General features: G+C 39.7%; 1 protein-coding gene across 5 annotated transcripts in view; it reads right to left on the reverse strand.

Moving 5' to 3' along the window:
• msi2 (musashi RNA binding protein 2) overlaps positions 1–18,575 on the reverse strand; it is a 299,781-nt gene that overhangs the window by 124,728 nt on the left and 156,478 nt on the right. For all 5 annotated transcript variants that reach the window (XM_023342231.1, XM_023342229.1, XM_023342230.1 and 2 more), the window contains exon 7: positions 10,560–10,608. In XM_023342231.1, coding sequence (XP_023197999.1) covers positions 10,560–10,608 — 49 coding nt within the window. The remainder of the gene's footprint in view (positions 1–10,559; positions 10,609–18,575) is intronic.

Consider the following 18,575-nt stretch of genomic DNA (forward strand, 5'->3'; position numbering starts at 1 on the left):
AGAATCCCAGCTAATTTAATGCTGGTGTAGATTCGAAGGTGAGCCTTTCAGGTCACTGATGTCAGGATGCGGATCAACAATAAAGAGTCAAAAGAGGAGGAAGCAGGGGAACATAGGCCAGACCTCCTTACTTCCCGCTGTGCCTCCCCTTGTGAGGAGACGGTTTGGCCGCAAAGTCAGCCCCGCCTGGGAGCTGATGAGCTAAAGCAGTTATTAAAAGCGGGCTAAACACATCATTTCCTTTCGTCACCGAGATTAGGCCAAGGTGAGGGGCCCCTCCGGTGGATGTACACCCAGAGCGTATGATTAGCTCTGCCATTTAAATGACATTCACACTAATCGCTAATATCAGGTCTGTCAAGGTGAGAGAATACAATAAGGAATGTGTCTGGAGGCTGCGGCGATGCAAGGGGAAGTGCAACGATATCCGATTCCGCTTGATGTGAGCGCAGTGGCGATGAGTTAAATCAGACACGGCCGCTGATTGTTTTACTCTGTCATTCAGTCAAGTCATGGCACACAGGAGGTGTGAAACACTACAATTTCTATCAAATCAACATCATTTACACAAGAGGGGATGCAAAGTGAGGGCTTTCAGCCATCAAAAAAGGAATATGAGGGTTTTGGGATATTTTGATCATTAGCTGTAATAGTTTCCTTAGCTGAAGCAGAAAAATGCCATGTAGAAGTGACTAGAAGGATGATCACTAGTCAGATGAATGGTGATGTTTACTCTTTCACCATGTAGTACCTTTACAATTTTGCTCTTTTGTTCTAATTTTTATGGATAAGATATGATGGTACATTTTACATATTTTTTATGCTTACCGCACATTAAATTACACCCCACTCGAAGACATTTCATATCTACACGTCTGGCCAACTATTGACAGTGAACACACATTTTACATTTCTAAATTGAGACATGAGTCAACTATTCTTCTATTGTTCTTCTACTAACTATTTGTGGAGGTGCTGCTGGAGTATTGATTATGTTAGCAACCTCTGGTATGACTCTGCAGTAAAGCAACTTGTTTTGGTAGGTATTGGGGCTGTATTTCTTAAGTAGCTGGTAAATGATTTAGCTGAATTTATTTTAGCTATTTTTTCTCTGTTCCAACAATAACAGGCCTATGGATTTTCGAAGCTTAGATGTGTCAGAATATCCCTACTTGTACTATTAACAGACACCTACAATCAATCAAAGCTTAACCTGTGGCTTCACAGGATTCTTAAAGGTGGATTATTTATACTATTATTGGATTATTTTGCATCAATTACCAACAGATGAGGAGTCAGGGGAGTGTGGCAAACACCCTGGTGGTGTACGCTTTACACTTGTAAACTAAAAGGAGGATAAAAATTATTCATACTGTAGTACTGGCTACATAAAAACTACAAGAGTCTGTATCATTCAACCCTATGCTGTATACTATAGATATGAATGTTTGAGTTCAACTTGTTTAAAATTGCTAAGACCTTGTCTGACTAGCTGTTAACCTTCCACCGATTTGAAAGTTTCCTCAAGTCAAGAAACTCACGTTGGTATAACATCTAGCAAACCTTTATTCAGAAGTTCACAAGACTTCACTTCAAAATATCTAAGCTGTCCCTTTATTGCTCCCATCAATGTAGATTGAAGCAGAGACTGAAGGTACAATGTAAAGACTTTACCAAACTTAACATTTATTTCTTGGCATAAATTTATCAAACAATTATTCTCTATATAGTGATCTTTAAAACTGAAACGACCCCGCTCCCTCTCAAGCCTGAATAAAGGGAGGCATTATCAAACTTCACTCTCAGCAGTGCTAGATCCATTTGGTAAACAGCCTGTGTCCTACAGTAGTAATCAGAGGGTATTTTTGAGGGATTTGCTGGCTGGCCAGGAGGTATCCGCTGGAGTGATCTCTAATTGCTAGAAGCAGAGGCCTAGACTGCCTGGCGCTCTTTTGAAGCCATCGACAGCAGGTTCCAGCCAGAGGAGCCAGCAGGGGGAAGCTTCCCACTGAGCCACTCTTTTTTTTTCTTTATTTACTTCTCTTCCTTGCCATCACCATGCCTTCATTCTGCTTTTCCTCTTTCCATCCTGTTCTCTTCTTTAACTGTACACCTCCTCCACCCCCTTCTATTCCCCTCTCCTCTCCTACTCAGTCAATGAGCCAGCAATCACTTTGCAGACAGACATCCTCTGCTCAGTCGGCCATGTTCAATCCCTAGCACCGGTGGCTGATGAGGCATTGTGGTGACGTCAAATACCGCCACTTTTCACCGAGCTACACTCAACCTGTAGAGGTGCAGGTTTTGCTTCCCAGGTTACAGATCTCAAAGTGGCAGCCTTGTAGAAAATAATTAATGTAATGTGCCAAAGAGATGAAAGATAATGAGGCCAATTATATTTTTTTCCACCACCAAGTCAGGCCACAGGGGCAAATTTCAGTCAGTTTGTTGGTGGATTGTGACACTTCATGCTATTCAAGTCTTTGTGACTTTAGGAGCATCTGTGTCCTAAGGCTAAGATCTGTCCATAGTTTTAAAACACATAATGTGCATACAAAGAAACTTGGACTGAGCTGAGCTGCACTGTTTGGGGGATGCAAAGATAGAATTTATCTTTTGAGGTTAAAAAGAAACATCTACATATTCAAACATACAGTGCCTCGAAAAAAATATTCATACCCACTGAATCTGTCACAGTTTGTCAGTTTTCAACTACAAATGTCAAAATATTTTTAATGGGGCTTTATCTGAAAGACCAACACAAAGTAGTCCATAATTTGGTTTTGGTTTTCAAATGTCTTTACCCAAAAAAAAAAAAAGCTAAATCTCGACTGGCATCACGGAACCCAGAAAAGTTGGAATTTGTAAGGGCTAATACTAAGCTTCAAATATAATATGTAGAAAAATCTAATGCCTATTCAGGTTTTCCCTATTTCCAAGTATTAGCAATACTAAGAGAAATATCATTGGCCAATTTGTGCAATCTTTGTCATATCAATCTTCCAGACCACTCAGGTCTGCTGGCTCTAGTCTATTCTGGATCCCCAGAAACACAACCAGAACCAAACAAGGAAAGGCTGCATTCAGTTTATATGCTCCTATAATGTGGAACAAACTTCAAGAAAACTGCAAATAAGCTGAAACACTGAGTTCTTTTAAATCAAGGCTGTGTGGGTTTTGCTTTAAATACTCCAGCCAACTGCCCTTTACAAACCACCTATAATTGCTACATAACACACACAAGAAGAAACAGTTTTATTCTAAGACAAGTTGGTTGATATGTTGGCTACCTCAAGTAGCCAGATCTCTGGGTATCAGATTGGATGTTGAACATCTTCAGACATCCACTTTTCAGTATTGCAATATGCTTTGAATTTGTTTTCGGACTGAGATTGGATTTTGACTATCACATTCAAACACATGAATCTTTGCATTACAGCTAATATTTTCGTTGCTGTTCTGCTGGAAGGTGAACCTAATCAGAGAAATTTCTGTTGTTGAAGAAGACATCCTGCCTGGTTCCGATACTGAAGAAATAACATTAAAAAAATCAAGAAATTTATGGACAACCCTGACCATCCTCTTCAAGAGGCTGTCTTGGGAAAACAGAGTGTCCTCAGTCAGAGGCTTCTTCAAATTCACTGTAATACAGCCAGCTACAATAGATCTTCCCTGCCAACAGCCATCAGTATCAAAAATAACTCCTTGAAGAATTTGAGTTAGTATGAGTTACAGCAACATTTAATTTCCCTCTGGGATCAATAAAGTATTTTGTAGTTAGAAGCTGAAGTCTTTGTGGTTTCTCCCAGCATTGTCCTGTGTTCTTTTGTCAATCAACTGTTCCCAGCAGACAAAAAGACGATCAGCCCAGCATTATCTTGAAACATCCATGGATAAATTCATGGCGGTGTGTTCAAGGGCAGTGTTTCTGGCATTTGCAAGTAGGCCAAATGGTCAATTTTGGTTTTGTTTAAATAGAACTGCTTTCAACACATTTGATTTGTGGCAAACTTTTGACTTTCTTCTGTGAACATCCGATTAACTGCATGATATTCAGTAAATCATTTCACCTGAGCTGTGCAGCTCCTGCAGACTCACCATGGTTATCTCTGCTACTTCAAATAATCCACTCCTTCTCTGGCCTGTTGCTTTAGCTAGCTTTCTATTTGTAAAAAAAAATGACCCTGCATTTGCTCATATATGACTTTATTTTCACTTCATAACTGTGCAGTACTTTGTGTTGGTGTGCCACACAAAGCTCAGATGAAATACATACAAATGTGTGGTAGTAATGTGACAAAAAAAATGAAAAAGTTAACAGAATATCAGAATAGTTTTGGAAAAGCCCTGCACATGAAAAACTCACAGTCATCCATACACACAATCTGTCAGAAACGCAACCAGTTTTCAGCTGCCTGCGATGCAGCCTGCTCAGTGTGACATTGACTCCTGAGTGCCAATTCCACACTGGGAGCTGTACTTGCTAGTTTTGCTGCCAATCCAGGTAAAGAGATTACAGACACACACAATGCAGTCTTCTGTTCGTCTGCCAAGAAGAAAACCAGCCCTTTACGCCATAGAAGAAGAAGAAAGAAAGAAAAGGGAAAAAAAGAAACGACTACACAAATTCGCACAGCCTTGGCCCTTTCCTCGCGCACACATAAAAACCCAAGAAACCCCTTCTTCTCCAGGAACACGGCTTCTAACGCGGCGCCTCGCTCAGTGGCTCTCTCGCACAAAGCAGACTTGTGACTGGGACAATCCAGCCAGCATTCCTTTATTCTGGTCCCCAACACTGTTGCACATTACTATTACTTGCATCATTCAAAGAAAGGAGGAATTTGGCTCACAATCAGTCACACAGTCATTGTAATGCCACACTAATGGCGGCTGTCTGGTTACAAACTACTGTAAAGAAATATGAAAGCAAGTTACACTTGGATTTCATCAGCTTTCTTAATGGTGTAATTAAAAAAAAGGTGAGGGAGAACACATGCATTGGAGTGTGCATCACCCCAAGTAAGATATACATACTACCTGGAATATTTAGAGCTAAAAAACTTTTGACACTTGATGAAAATTGCAGGTTGTTACCCGGTGCATATTTAGCAGAGTGGGAATCAAACTCGCTGTGACGTGCAACTTTTGACCTAATTAATCAGCTACTTATAACTGTATAATGAGTGTAATTTAGAATTCAGATTGCTATGTACAAATTTGCTTTATATATACTTACATTTTTGGGGATTTGTATAGTAGGTGTGACACTGAGAAATAACTTGTGCATAGTGAAATCATGGGGTGGAAAAATTGTATATTCATGTTATATATCAGGCTTTAAATAGGTCCCTTGTGGATTATATGTGTATATATCTGCAAAATGCGGCAATAAAGAGAGCGATAATGTGATGAGGAGAGATGGTTAATTATTGTGTGGCAGAGCAGAGCATAAAAGACATGTATGAGCTGTGAGATTCATCCATCATCGTCTGTAGCTTTTGCTCACAAATTAAACTGTGATGCTTTGGTGGATAATGATAGCTGCCACTCTTTCATCACAGCCTTCATACCCCTCTTGCAGGAGATGCTATTTTTTCTTCACCTCGCCACAACTCTCTCCTTGGCACTACCAATTGTGTTTGACAGTAAAATCACATTTTAGATCATAGATCATGTGTCAGTCAGCCAAACGGGAGGTGGTAAAAAGAAAAAAAAAAAGAGAATGACTGAATGATTTTGACTCGGGGCTAGACCAAAGAGCTTTTATTTTCCCACCCCACGCAGTCCGTCCTGTCATCCTGGAGTCATGGGAAGGGTACTGGGAATGATGACAAGTGTGTGCAGACGGCGACATGTGCTCATGGCCTTGTCCCAGCCTGGGGTTTTCTTTTTTTGGGAACTGCGGAGTCCAGTAACAAGACGGGTTAAGCATATCTCGTAAAAAATAAGCGCTGACAAATTGCATGCATTTCAGGTTTTTCCTCTTCTTCTGTCCTGAGATGAATGTCAGGGGAAGTAGGGAAGGTTGAAGGGAGGCGGAGTGGCGGGAGGACACTGCAGGGGAACATGGAACAATAGGCGCCCTCTGGCATCAACCTCTGGACAGCTCAAGCCGCTCACCAAAGACACTGAACTCACCCACAATGAACTGCTGCGGTGGGAAGGCAGGCTTTAGAGAGTTCAATTTCCAACACAATTGGCTGTATTCTCATCCTTTAAATGCCAAGAAGATGGTGTGCAGCGTGCGCCTTTGTGTGGAGAGCTTTGCTTACAGCGAGTGTCCTCTAGCAGGAGGGGGAAGAAAGACAAGAGAAGGCAAAAGATGGCAAAGACAGACAGTCAGGATGGGGGTGAGACGGCGCAGAGACAAAAATAGTGCAACTGTGCGAAAGAAAAGGAAGAACGAGAAAGAGTGAATGACCGGGAGAGATAGAGAGCGGAAACAAAGGTGCAGTGAGGAAACAAGAAGGGTAGAGAATGTCTCCTTTCGTTGCCGCTTCGCCAGGCTCGGGGGGACCGTCTGAAGGACAATGCTGCTACTAGTGGAGTGTGACGTTTGTCCTCTCTCTAATTCACCAAAGCACCAAGGAAGACACACTAATAATCAAGCGCCAATCATGCAATAAACTCCTCAAAACAAAACATTACACAGCCAGAACAAAGATCTAGGAAAATGAAAAATACATAGGCATAGAAATAACACTCTTGTCTACTAAGTAAGGTATAGCAATTTTCCTTTACTTCATCTAATTGAGAATGGCACATCGTACACTATGAAAGTACTTTTCAGATTTGTTTATGTAACTGCAAGTCATTTGGGAAATGCCACAAATTCTCAACCGAATTTAGGTCTGGACTAACAAACAGTATCCCCACAGTATCATGCTGTCTCCGCTGAATCTGATTGTCTAAACATTAGCGTGATTGATGTTGATTTTGATGTGGATGTAGTTTTTCACCACACAGTGTTTTGCATATGGACAAAAAGTGAAGTTTTGGTCTTATCTTACCTCATAATACCTTGTTGTACACGTTGGCTGTGCACAACCTGGCAGTGATAAGGTTTTCTCCCATCACTACAGTGACCCTCTTTCAATGTCCAGGGTTTCTTCTACATGTAATATATATATATATATATACCTCCAGCACAACGGTTTTAAGAAAATCCTAGAGGAAACCCTAATTTCTCGGTTTCTGTTTTACTCTAAAAGTTTGCTGACTGCTGTAATTTTATTTAGGAATATCAGTGTAAGGGAGGCTGGATATAAATGACTGAAACAATTTTCAGATATGTATTCGTTAAATATTTTGAAAACCTCATTTACTTTTGCTCCAAAGCCACAATTATATACTACTTTGTGTCCCAAGTAAACATGATGAGGTTTGTATTTGTAAGGTGACAAAATGTGAAAAAATTGAAACCACTGTAACCTCAGAAGTGTCTGCTTTTAGTTAATCTCTCAGAAAGAACTACCTACCTTCTTCACTCTCGTTGCTTTTGTGTTTTAAGTCACACTTGGTAAAGCAGGTCCGTGGATAAGTTGTTTGTCATTGTTGTAAAGTGCAGCGTCTGAACATTGTTCCAGGTGTAAGAGAATTTTTTCTTACCTGTTATAAATGCACTCTTCGCCAAGCATCTTTCAAAGCACAGTATGAACTATTATTTTTAAGGGTTTGCAATTACAGAAACAGCAATCCCTTTATCTGAGGAGGACTCCTCAGTGTAACATTCGATTTGTTGAATAAATAATGTTATTTTTAGCAATTGCAGCGCTGCAAAAGAAAAAAAGAAAAAAAAAGAATTATTTTTTCATGACTCAATCTGTAAGATAAAATGAAACAGGTGGGAAATTGATTTGGACTGCAAGCTGCTAGATGCCCATCACTTGCTCTGGATTACGTGGCAGAGTGGGCCCGGGGACTAGTTTCACTCATATTACATTCAATGTTGTTTCCGTTGAGGTCACAGGGCCAACTAAGCCATTAATATTACACAGTTGCACCAATGGCTCGGATGAATTATTGAGATTCTCTTATTGGTCTTTAATATTATATGCAATTCATCTGCAAGAGCTGCTGTGGTTTTAAGATGAAAGCAGCGAGCATCTCCTGTTTCGGATGTTTAAGGTGGACAAACCAGAGCCTGCTGGTGGACCTCCAGCTGCCTCTTAGCGCCACGTCACGCTTGATATAAGTATATCATTAGAAAAGAAATTGCCAAGAAGGCTCTTTCTCCATCACTGTCTTCGTTTGAAGGGCATTTAGCTGTCCAAAGGCAAACGCCTCACACGCGCGCCGGCACGCACACAAACACACACTCAAAATTGTGGCGCCCGGAGCCTCTCGGAGAGCGGCTGGCGGTGCAGCAGACAGGAGAGGAAAAGAGTGAGAAATAAGAGAGACTGCGAGAAAAGCCTTCGTCTCACAGCAGACCTCACACTGGGTTCTGTCACTACAGATCAAAATCCCCTCAAAGCCATAGATCACTTCCACTAAAGTTCACATGTTTCACACTTAGGAACTGTTTACCAGACTCAAAGAGTCTATCTGCACAGCACACACTCACAGAAACACACACACGCACATCTACTAATGCAGATAGATCTGAAGAAGAAAGATGGAAGGTTTTCAATCTAAAGCCAAAACGCACTTAAAAATTTATTATATATATATAAAAAAAAGAACAGTGGCTCAGTGCAAACAAATATTTACACCTCTATGGCGGAGCAGTGCTCAGCCCAGTACAAAGAAATGGTGTGATGGCAGCTCTACCTACAAGTGAGCTGACTGGTGTGACAACCAGATGAGTGTCTGCCCCTTTTTCTCGCTGAATACCTGTCAGTGCCTGCCGACTGCTAACGCACGCCCACGTAAACAGTTGGTGACAGTCTGCCTCCGAAAAAAGTTACTTTCTTGCATTGTTGAGCCGTTACGGCCCATAGAAGAGGCCCTAAATGGATCTAGGAACAAAAAGACAATAGGCTATTCATTTTGTTTTATGTATTAAAATAATTAGAGGAATATGCCAATGCATTACATATCATGGTAAAATTAGCTTGATTGAGGGGAGTGGTTCCCAAACTTTGCAACTTCTTGCCCAAAAGATATAAAGACATGTTGAGCATACAAGCACTTTTAGTGAGTTGGTTAAAAAGTGGTGCAATTATGACACAATCAGCAATCAATATGTTAGCCAACATGTTGGTTTTATTTTAATTTTTTTTATCTTAATTATTTTTATTTAAGTCCTGTTTTTGTTTTTATGTGTTACAACATTTCTAAAATGTATATGTTTCATCATCATCATCATTTCTGGGATCCAGTTAAATTTCTGAAGAGGACCTAAAAACCCCAGGTTTGGATATTCGCAACCCCAAGTGGGGTCCTGGCCCCAACTTTAAGAACCATCAGTACAGGATATATGTGAAAGATCTGAGTGGTGCTGTCATTTTTGAGAATAATCTAAATAGACAGTGTGGATTCAGTTCTGATTGGAGGCTTAGGCTGTTTAATTCACATTTTATTCCCATGCAAGTCGACCCCAGTGACCAAATTGTTTGCTCCAATGCACGACTATGCTCGACACTAACCTGCTTATTTTTCAGTTGAAAAAAGAGACTTCATAATGTCTTTATCAACAGGACTTCTTTATATTACATAAAGGAAACGTCCCAAAACAAGAAAGTGTCTCTATGAAACTATAGCTGGCTGTCAGGAGCCAATGAAAAGTGAGACGCACCACAAGCAAGAAGAAAAAGGAACTAATGTAGTCAGAGACAAAAGAACCAACAAAAAAACTGTTGTGAGGAGAAGCTGTGATGCACAAAGAAAATGCAACAGTGCCTGTGTCCATCTGTGTTCAGTTGGAGAGTTTGCAGCCTGCTCTGGATGGGACACCATGCAAGTAAAACCCAGAAAAGAAAAGTTCAGTGTTAAACAGACTGGTGATTGTTAAGACACTTATTTGATCTGCATTGGGTTTGCATGAAATGCAAGTTGATCGGGGTAGTAAGCCTAACTAACTGCACCACTGTCGACTGTCCCTTGACATCAATTGTTTAAACCAGGCTTAAAACAACACTGGTGAAACTAAAAGGCACCACGCCATAACTGCAGTGTGGTGCAGGGAGGAAACCTGTCTTTGGAAAGTCCTCTGCATGAGAGAGAAATGTCCCCCTCATCTCAGATAAGGAGCTGATGAGATGGAATGATAAAGTCAGTGCTTCTCCTGGGTCTTATCTGATGCTGTTATCTGACTGCACAGCACCCACCATCTCGCCATCTTTACACCCTTTAAGCACCTCTCTGAAACACTCACACCAGCATCATCACATACACAGACACGCACTCTCACGGGTGGCGTCTAACGCTCAAACATTCTAAACACCGTACCAGCTTATTGATTACTTTGACACGCTCCCATTGTTGAACAGATGGTACACCTAATATCATGTGAAATGGAACTGTTCTGTGTTATCTCATGGGGAAAGGACATAAAATGACTGTTTTCTCACTTCTTTTTGGAGAAAACAGCACCAAAGAAGAAGCTATGAACTTACCTCTATGTCTGTTAGTAGTCTTATCAAACATAAGCATGGCGTCGTCAACCTGGAAGACACAAGAGCAGCGTTGGCATTAGCTTAATCTTTGCACCGAGTGCCTCACATCACCTCCTCCCCATTCAATCTCATCTCATCTACTCGCTGTAATTACTCTTAGAATATATATCCTTGCTGCTTCACACTTATTTCTTTCTAAGCACCTCTCTCCCACGCAATCATTCGGTGATCACAGGATTATCGTCAGGTTACCGCTCCCCCTCCTTCATTTGTGCGCTGTAATTTTAGATATTACAGGAAATTATGCAATCTCTGCGGTGTTACTCTTTGTCTGGATTAGAGTGGCGACAGAGGAGAAAATTAACAATAATGGCCAGCAGTAAAAAAAAAAAAATGGAAACAGTGTTGACATCATGCTTCTTTTTTTTATTATTATTATTTTGACAAACGCCAACGTCCAGTCTTGGAGAGAAGAGTGACAGATAGACACATTACACTAAGCGGGAGAGAGACAAATGGGACCCTTCCTCATCTCCCGGCCGCAGCAGAAGCAGCATCCACAATAATATCATCCTTCATCATGTCCAATAAAGCCACACACAGACAGACAGCGTTTCTTCTTCAGACATCCCTGACAAACTCATCTTTCTATAACTCTGATGAAAAGCTTAAAAAGCCGACTGAGGCATGCTCATTTAGCCTGTGATTCTGTCTTGGAGAGAAAAGGAGAGCGGAGAGCATCAGCGGGTAGAAACAAAGAGGGAACGCCGTGCGCTTCTCACTCCCTGGTTATGGTCTCTAGGTGAGCGTAACAGTGCACAGAAGAGGCTTAATGCTGTGCACAAGCGCGCACGCATCTGTGTTTTTCACGGGAGGGCTGAAAAGCTTCGGGAGGAGATGGAAACAGACAAGAATAGGGGTCTCGCTCAAGCCGAACTGTCTGATTGGATAAAGAGAAGTGCCTGGCAGCCAGGCAGACTAGCGCTGGCACACTATTCATGCCACCCTCTTGCCACACATTTGGCACACAAGACGTTGGCACAGCTTGTGGGCCCCGGTTACTTGCTGCACGGCTCACAGGCCACATGCGGCTCCAAGGCACTTCATTTGCACCTCCCTAAAATATTTCCAATTTGGCGGAAAAAAATAGAGGGCAACGCATGGGGACCTTCAATAACCTATATACACAGTTCACCTAATTGTAAGTCGCTCATTATTCTTGTTAGGAAAGGGAGAATAGAAATAAGCAATTTGTAGATTTGCTCGCCAAATCTGGTCTCCAGGTGTGTTTTGAGGTTTTTTTTTGTGTGTGTGTTGTTGAATTTGACATACAAATAATACCACTGGCTTACAGGAACCACCAGGAACAAAGTAAAAAAAGGACGATTTCTGGCGATCATTTATCTTTGCTCAAACAACTAATACAGAAAGAATACTACCGTTTATGATGTTATTCTAACCCAGGATGATTGGACTATATCAAGGGTCAGCAATTAGTGCAACATGAGCAACTTCAATAATGTTAGTGAGCCAAATTTATATGTGCATACACACAGTTACATCCAAAAATCTAGAATAAATGTCCAGATGAGTCTCATTTGTCTGATTAAAAGTGCCGTTTGAAAATAACCTATAACTGGGTATTAAACATACTTTTTTACTAATCTTACATTATTGGCTAAACAGCCTGAGAGGAAGATGAGACAGATCTCCCCAAAAGAAAGTGGGCCCTGTATATCGGGTACAAAGTATGGTAGGGGGAGAATCCTCTTTGGTTTCTAGATGAAATGCTTAGTTATGCTTGCATTATCAGGACAAAAAGTAAAGACAAGCAGAACATGCAAGGGATTCACAATAAAGATCTAGACACTGGTGTATAAATTCAGCCGAGCTGTAGAAGAATCCTCTACAATCGCTAACTAAGTTATTTTTTGCCCTGAATTGTTTGTTTTGCTGGAAAAGCAGCAGAAGCACACAACAATGTGGTGAAAACAATAAAGTTTCAGTGTATGAAAAATGTTCTTTAAGATGACTATGTGGTTAGATATCATTATAGTGGTGTACAAATAAAAAACTGCCAAAGCAATATCGCCCACAGTTACAGTTTTTATAAACAAGCATTTATATTGTCACACGTTGTGACCTCTGTCTAATACCAGGCAATCAAATGGAAATCACATTAAAGTGAGAGGGAGTGGGATAAGTGAAATTTGTAGTACTAAGGGTTATGATTTTATTGGCGGAGTCTGAAGAACAGAGAACCCTTCTGTTTGTTTATCTTCAATAACTCCATTGTTCTGTTCGGTACCACTTGATCACACACCGTTGTCCAATTAAAAGGTGAGAGAACTTTTGCTCAAGCCACTGTTTTTTTTTTCCTCCCTTCTCTCTCTCTGGATTTCTGCTCATAAAACCAGAAACGGTTTCTTATGTCTCCTATATTTGACAGCGTGAAAGCTGCACTGCAGAACTAAGATGGAATGGCATGTTTACCAACTATGGTAAACGTTTCATTTGACAAGCGTGGCCGATGGTTTGTGATCACTTACATGGGAAGACGGAAATTTATAGCATTTGACTTCTGTCACCTAATGCTAGTAATGCTGGAACAGCCAGAAGAGATGATACTTTATGCATCAGTAAACATGCAGACGAAATGCCAAGAAAAGCATCTCAGTTTTCCTTAAGACATGAAGAAATAGAAGGGTCTTTATAAAACACTACTGTTGTCAATTAAAATCAACAATCCAATCCTACTGTTGCCTTCGTATCCACTTTGCACTTCTTGAACTTAGTTTGGTGTGTAACTTTAATAAAAATTGAAGAGCTGAACACGATTGATCATGTTTTTAAATCTGGGAATTGTGACCTCAACAGAAAAGGGTATTGAGGTCAAATCTGACATTTGGACTCACATCTGCTCATGCTCTATAACATTTTCAATCCATTCCAAACATTTCTGGGAGATTCCAGGATACAGACGAGTATACCTATCTCAGAATGGACTTTTGAATCTGCTGTATTTTAGTTGCCACTGACATCAAATTTCACCCCAATACATGGCATTAAATTGGGGTTTCAACATTAATCTTCAAAATATCTATGGCTGACACTGCTTAAAATCAGTGTCAGGACTACATGAATTAGCTACCATGGATTTTAGACAGAGCAAGCTGCATTTTCTCATTCTGTCTATATGAAAAAAAAAATCTTCACACCCCAGTTAAAATATCAGGTTTTGGTGATCTAACAAAAATAGATAGATTTAAATAAATTGTTTGAAAAGTTTCTTCAAACATCTATTATGTATTATGTAATGATAGATGTATCATTGCACAAGCCCTTCCCTCCCCCACTCTGCTCCACCAGACTAGTGGCAGCAATAATTAGCAAACTCCTGCTGAGCTAATCATACAAACTACTTCTCAGTCCAATGCTACTAAGATCCCATTTACAACTAAGAATGGTTGTAAATGGGATAATGATGGAGCACTGTTGTGATGATGCGCTGACTTCTTAAAAAAGTCAGGCCAAATTCAAAGCTTAAATAACAAAGTCTAATTTCTTGAGCTATATTTGATAAATACATAATTTTTATAACAACTGAAGGTAATATAGTTACTTGATTAAAATGATACTATGTGCCTGTAAATGACGTAATGTCACTCCTTTAACTTGGGAATATCTAGCCACACTGCCTTTCAAAAGTTCTCCAAATCTTTCTGAATTTGAAGATATCTTGCACAGCCTCAATAGCGCACTGACTTTCTGTCAGATTTGGTTCTGAAATTAACCTAAGACATTTGTAAATGTACATTTCCTGGTGATGCCATTCTTTTTGATTTATTCTATTTGATTAATATAAAAATTCTGGTTTGAATGGCAGTGAAGTAACCCCAGAGCATGATGCAGCTACCACCATATGTACACCCCCACCGTGGTACATATTTATAGCATTGTAAATTGTTTTGTACCTCTTGTGATCTCTATGCAAGCTTTGGCTTTACCTACAGAAAGCCAAGTAGCAAACAACAATAAAATCCCCCTAAAAAGCTATGCTTTATTATTGTGTTGTCTGATTCTCTACAACTAATGGCAAGTAAGTGTTCAGGATATATTTTACACTCTGACATTAAATGATGCATCTTTGTCTAATTTTTTGATGATAAAAACTTGATTTTGACATAGGCTTTCTAACCCATGTATAAATGTACTGAATTCATTACACATCAGATAAATTTAACAGAACCTGAATAATTATCAATAGTAATAATTTCATTGTTTCTTACACGTCTTGATTCGTCAATGCTTTACATATGTTGCCTTTATAGGGTTGGTTGATGGCCTACTTGGAATTTTTACGACATAATAGAAGTTTGAGTCTGAATTTTTCTACATAACGGCAAAAACAAGCCCCAGCAAGATGACTGTGCATGGCATTTATATTATGAGGTCAACGGAGTCTTTCTGCTGCTATTAAAGTTAACAGATGAGACTCTTATTAAAGTAGCCTGCAGTATCATCCACCATCACCCACTTTGAGCCTTTCAACATGACACTCAAATATCCACACTCTAATATTGTTACTACTGCTCCTACTGTACAGCCTTTTATAGGCTGAGAGCAAGATGAGAGTTACTCTGTAAAATGAGCTCCGTGAAAGGAAGTGTATTATATAAATGTGAGCTGTGTTGTGACATTACTAGAGAAGGACCATCCTGTCAGTGAGACCTGTCCAACAAAGAAAAGATTCACAGTGAAGCACTGATGAGCACTTTAACAAAGAAGGTGCACATCATGTGAGGGTCACACTCCAGCAGGTCATACAACACAGTCCACCCCCCACCTCTCTCTCCCTCTCTTTCGGTCAGCCTGCCAGTCTCTCTCCCTCTCGATGCCACTTGCAGAGTCTATAGAACTATCTCCTGTGCTCCAGGGCTTTTCAATGTAGTTATTCAAGCAGAACACAACTGTGTGCCTCCATCTGATAGAAGGTTAAGGACCTCTTCACTGCTCACAAAAAAGCCCGCCACACAGAGGTGAGGCCGGGCTCACCTCAGGGAAGAAATCTTTCTCTGTCCTCCTCCTCCTCCTTTTTTCACTCTTCCTTTTCTCCTGGTGTGGTGAAAAGAAAGGTTCAAAGGATAATGGCTGCCTTATCACTATGTAAAAGGGGAATGGGAACTCCAGCGAAGTGTCTGGCCTTTTGTGGCAATGAAGAAAAGAGCAAAAGTCTATTTCGCTGTGGTATATGCACTGGAACAGTCCATGACCACTAAAAAGGAGACGGCAGCTCAAAGACAGTGAGCGGGCGAAAGGCCGAGCAGCTCTTTAACTAAACCTGCAGCCAAACATATCTGAACCACATGACCTCCTCTCAAAAAGGGGCCCGAGAGGCTAAGTTGAGAAGAGTCTCTTTGCTCGCAATATGGCTTTTATTCACAATTCAGGTGGTGAAAGATGAGGCCTTTCCTGGAACTTTTTCTAGTTCCAGGGAAGGCTCTCTTTACTCTCCTTTTATTTAATCAAAATTATAAAATATGTCAACGATTGCACAACACCTTCAATTAGAGCTTACTCCTCCAAGTTTGCAATACAAGCTTGAAGTAAAACTAAACCACGCCAATTTGTGGTTGCAGATTTTTCAGTGGTAGATTACTCCAAATTGTTAACCCTATCATTTGCAGGATTTGGCTTAGAGCACACCAACAATATTCAATAGGAAATCCAGCAGAAATACCTAGGTGTAATGCTTCTTAACAAACCACTGGCTGGCATTTGCAAAGCAGCCAATCAAGGTGCGCTATTTTTTTTTGGCTCTACTGTATGTCCAAGAGAGGAAATAAGGAAGTTTGCAGATGTTGTCTGGTGCGGTAGTGCTAAGATGGTTTTCACTGTGTGTATTAATGTGTATTATGGTTTATTTGGTGTTTGAACTATTTAGCTATTCCTTTAAGTTAAGTCAAAAAACCCATTTGTTTAGAATTGCCTTTGATTAAGTGGCTTGGAACTTTTTACTATTTTATTTTTCCAGTGTAATGTAGTGTTTCTTTTTTGTTGGTTCACTGCATTATGTTTTTATTATGTAAAACACTTTGAACTGCCTTGTTGCAAAATGTGCTATACAAATAAAATTGACTTACTTCAGGCAGTTTCAAACATTTTTAGAGGGGGTCCTCTCAAGTATTTGCAGAATTCAACTATTTCTGACAGCTATTGTCCTTAATCCCTGTGAATAGCGGAACACCGTTTAACATTTTATTGTTCTGCAAGTCTCATCTAACTTTGTTAGACATTGACATTACTTTTCATTTAAGATTTCAGGGTTTTTTATTTCTATTAGTGCTTTATGTCAGGTCTATTTATAAAGAGTAAGTGTGACTGATCTAGTATTCTAATCCTAAATTTCATATTTTCATTAGTTGTAAGTGGAGAATTATCATAATCACCAGAAATATCAGTCTGCATGTACTTAATCTATATATGTGTTTTACTTAGTATAGTGAGTTACTGCAATAAAATAACTTTCTAATAATATTAAAATTGATTCAATGTTTCTGTATATTTGTTGTTTTCAATCCCATCAGAGTTAGGACCTAAAATAAACCTATCAACCTGTTTTTATCTCCCACCAGACCAACCGTTAAACAGTTAAAAAATGTGAAAAATGTCCCAATCCCAATGTTGAAGACAGGCAGCAAATAGCACCACTTTAGGTTCACCAACTCTCCATGTTTATTAGATGCTACCTACATACCAACTGTTTTTTGGGGAGCAAAGGATAGCGCTTTCTGTTTGCTTAATGCTAAGTGGGACTTTAACTGGAACCATGTGAAACAAACCCAGACACCATTGAGTTCTACATTAAAAAAAGTGGAAATCATATGAAAGCCCCACCTCATGTTCACCGTTAAGTATGTCATAGGATTTTGTAATGTTGTGAGGAAATGGGAACCTTGAAGTGCTCATGGCGTCATGGACTCCTTGAAATACAACAGAATTTTAAATCAAAACAGGGTGGACTCTGCTGGAGAATTGAAAATGGCTCCAAATATGCGGTCGAATCAACACAGACATGATTCCCCAGATACCAACATCAACTCTCCACAGTGGTGCCACTCTAGGGAGTCTGTGCAATGTGGAAAGGCAAATATCCCTCTGACTATATGCCCCACTGCCGTGTAATGTTACAGAAGAACACCAACTGCTTCAAAAGGAGGTTGTATGAGCTATTAATTGAAGGGATGTAAGTACTTTGCTCCACATTATTATGTGTTAAAATATATTTATTGGCATAAGGTTGCTTTTTTTATCATCTGAATATGTACTCAAATAAAATAAAAAAATTGGGATATTTTCCAAATATTTTTCCACATATTTCTGTATGAGATTATGCTACTAGAATAAACAATGGATTTATTTTTGACTATAATGTAAAGCTCTTTGGTTAACCTAATGGTGATTATAAAGGGTAATACAAACAAATTTAATATTTACGACTTAATTCTATCTAGATAGCCATTGGTTTTATTCCCTAAGACCTTACGTTCATAACAAGAGACAAAAAATAAATAAACAAACTTTTCATTAGCCTATGGTACAACTGGTATCCAATAAAGCCTTTACTTATTGTACTTGTTTGCTAAATAAATTCAGATTTTTTTTATTATGAATAAACAAAAATAAATAAATAAACAGACAGTAGATAAGCCTTTTTTCCAGCAGTACATCACTGTCTATGGGTTTGATGCTTGCAATCGGTTTGAGCACTTTTGTCATGTCTGCACTCAGTACCACTCATGCGTTATGGTAAGGATATATTTTTTTTTTTTGGTTTTCGAGAAAGAAAAGGTTATGTTCCACATTAAACATAACTCTCCTGGCGTTTGCTGTGCTCAACAAAATTGCCCGTCCATGTAGGCTCACGCTTTAAGAACAGAGTCCCTTTTGCCACCTTGTGTAATTGCACAGGCTTAAAGGGAACAAAATTTTGCCCTCTGCTCCTTGTTAAACCAC

The sequence above is a fragment of the Xiphophorus maculatus genome, chromosome 11, assembly GCF_002775205.1.
Source record: "Xiphophorus maculatus strain JP 163 A chromosome 11, X_maculatus-5.0-male, whole genome shotgun sequence".
Lineage (NCBI taxonomy): Eukaryota > Metazoa > Chordata > Actinopteri > Cyprinodontiformes > Poeciliidae > Xiphophorus > Xiphophorus maculatus.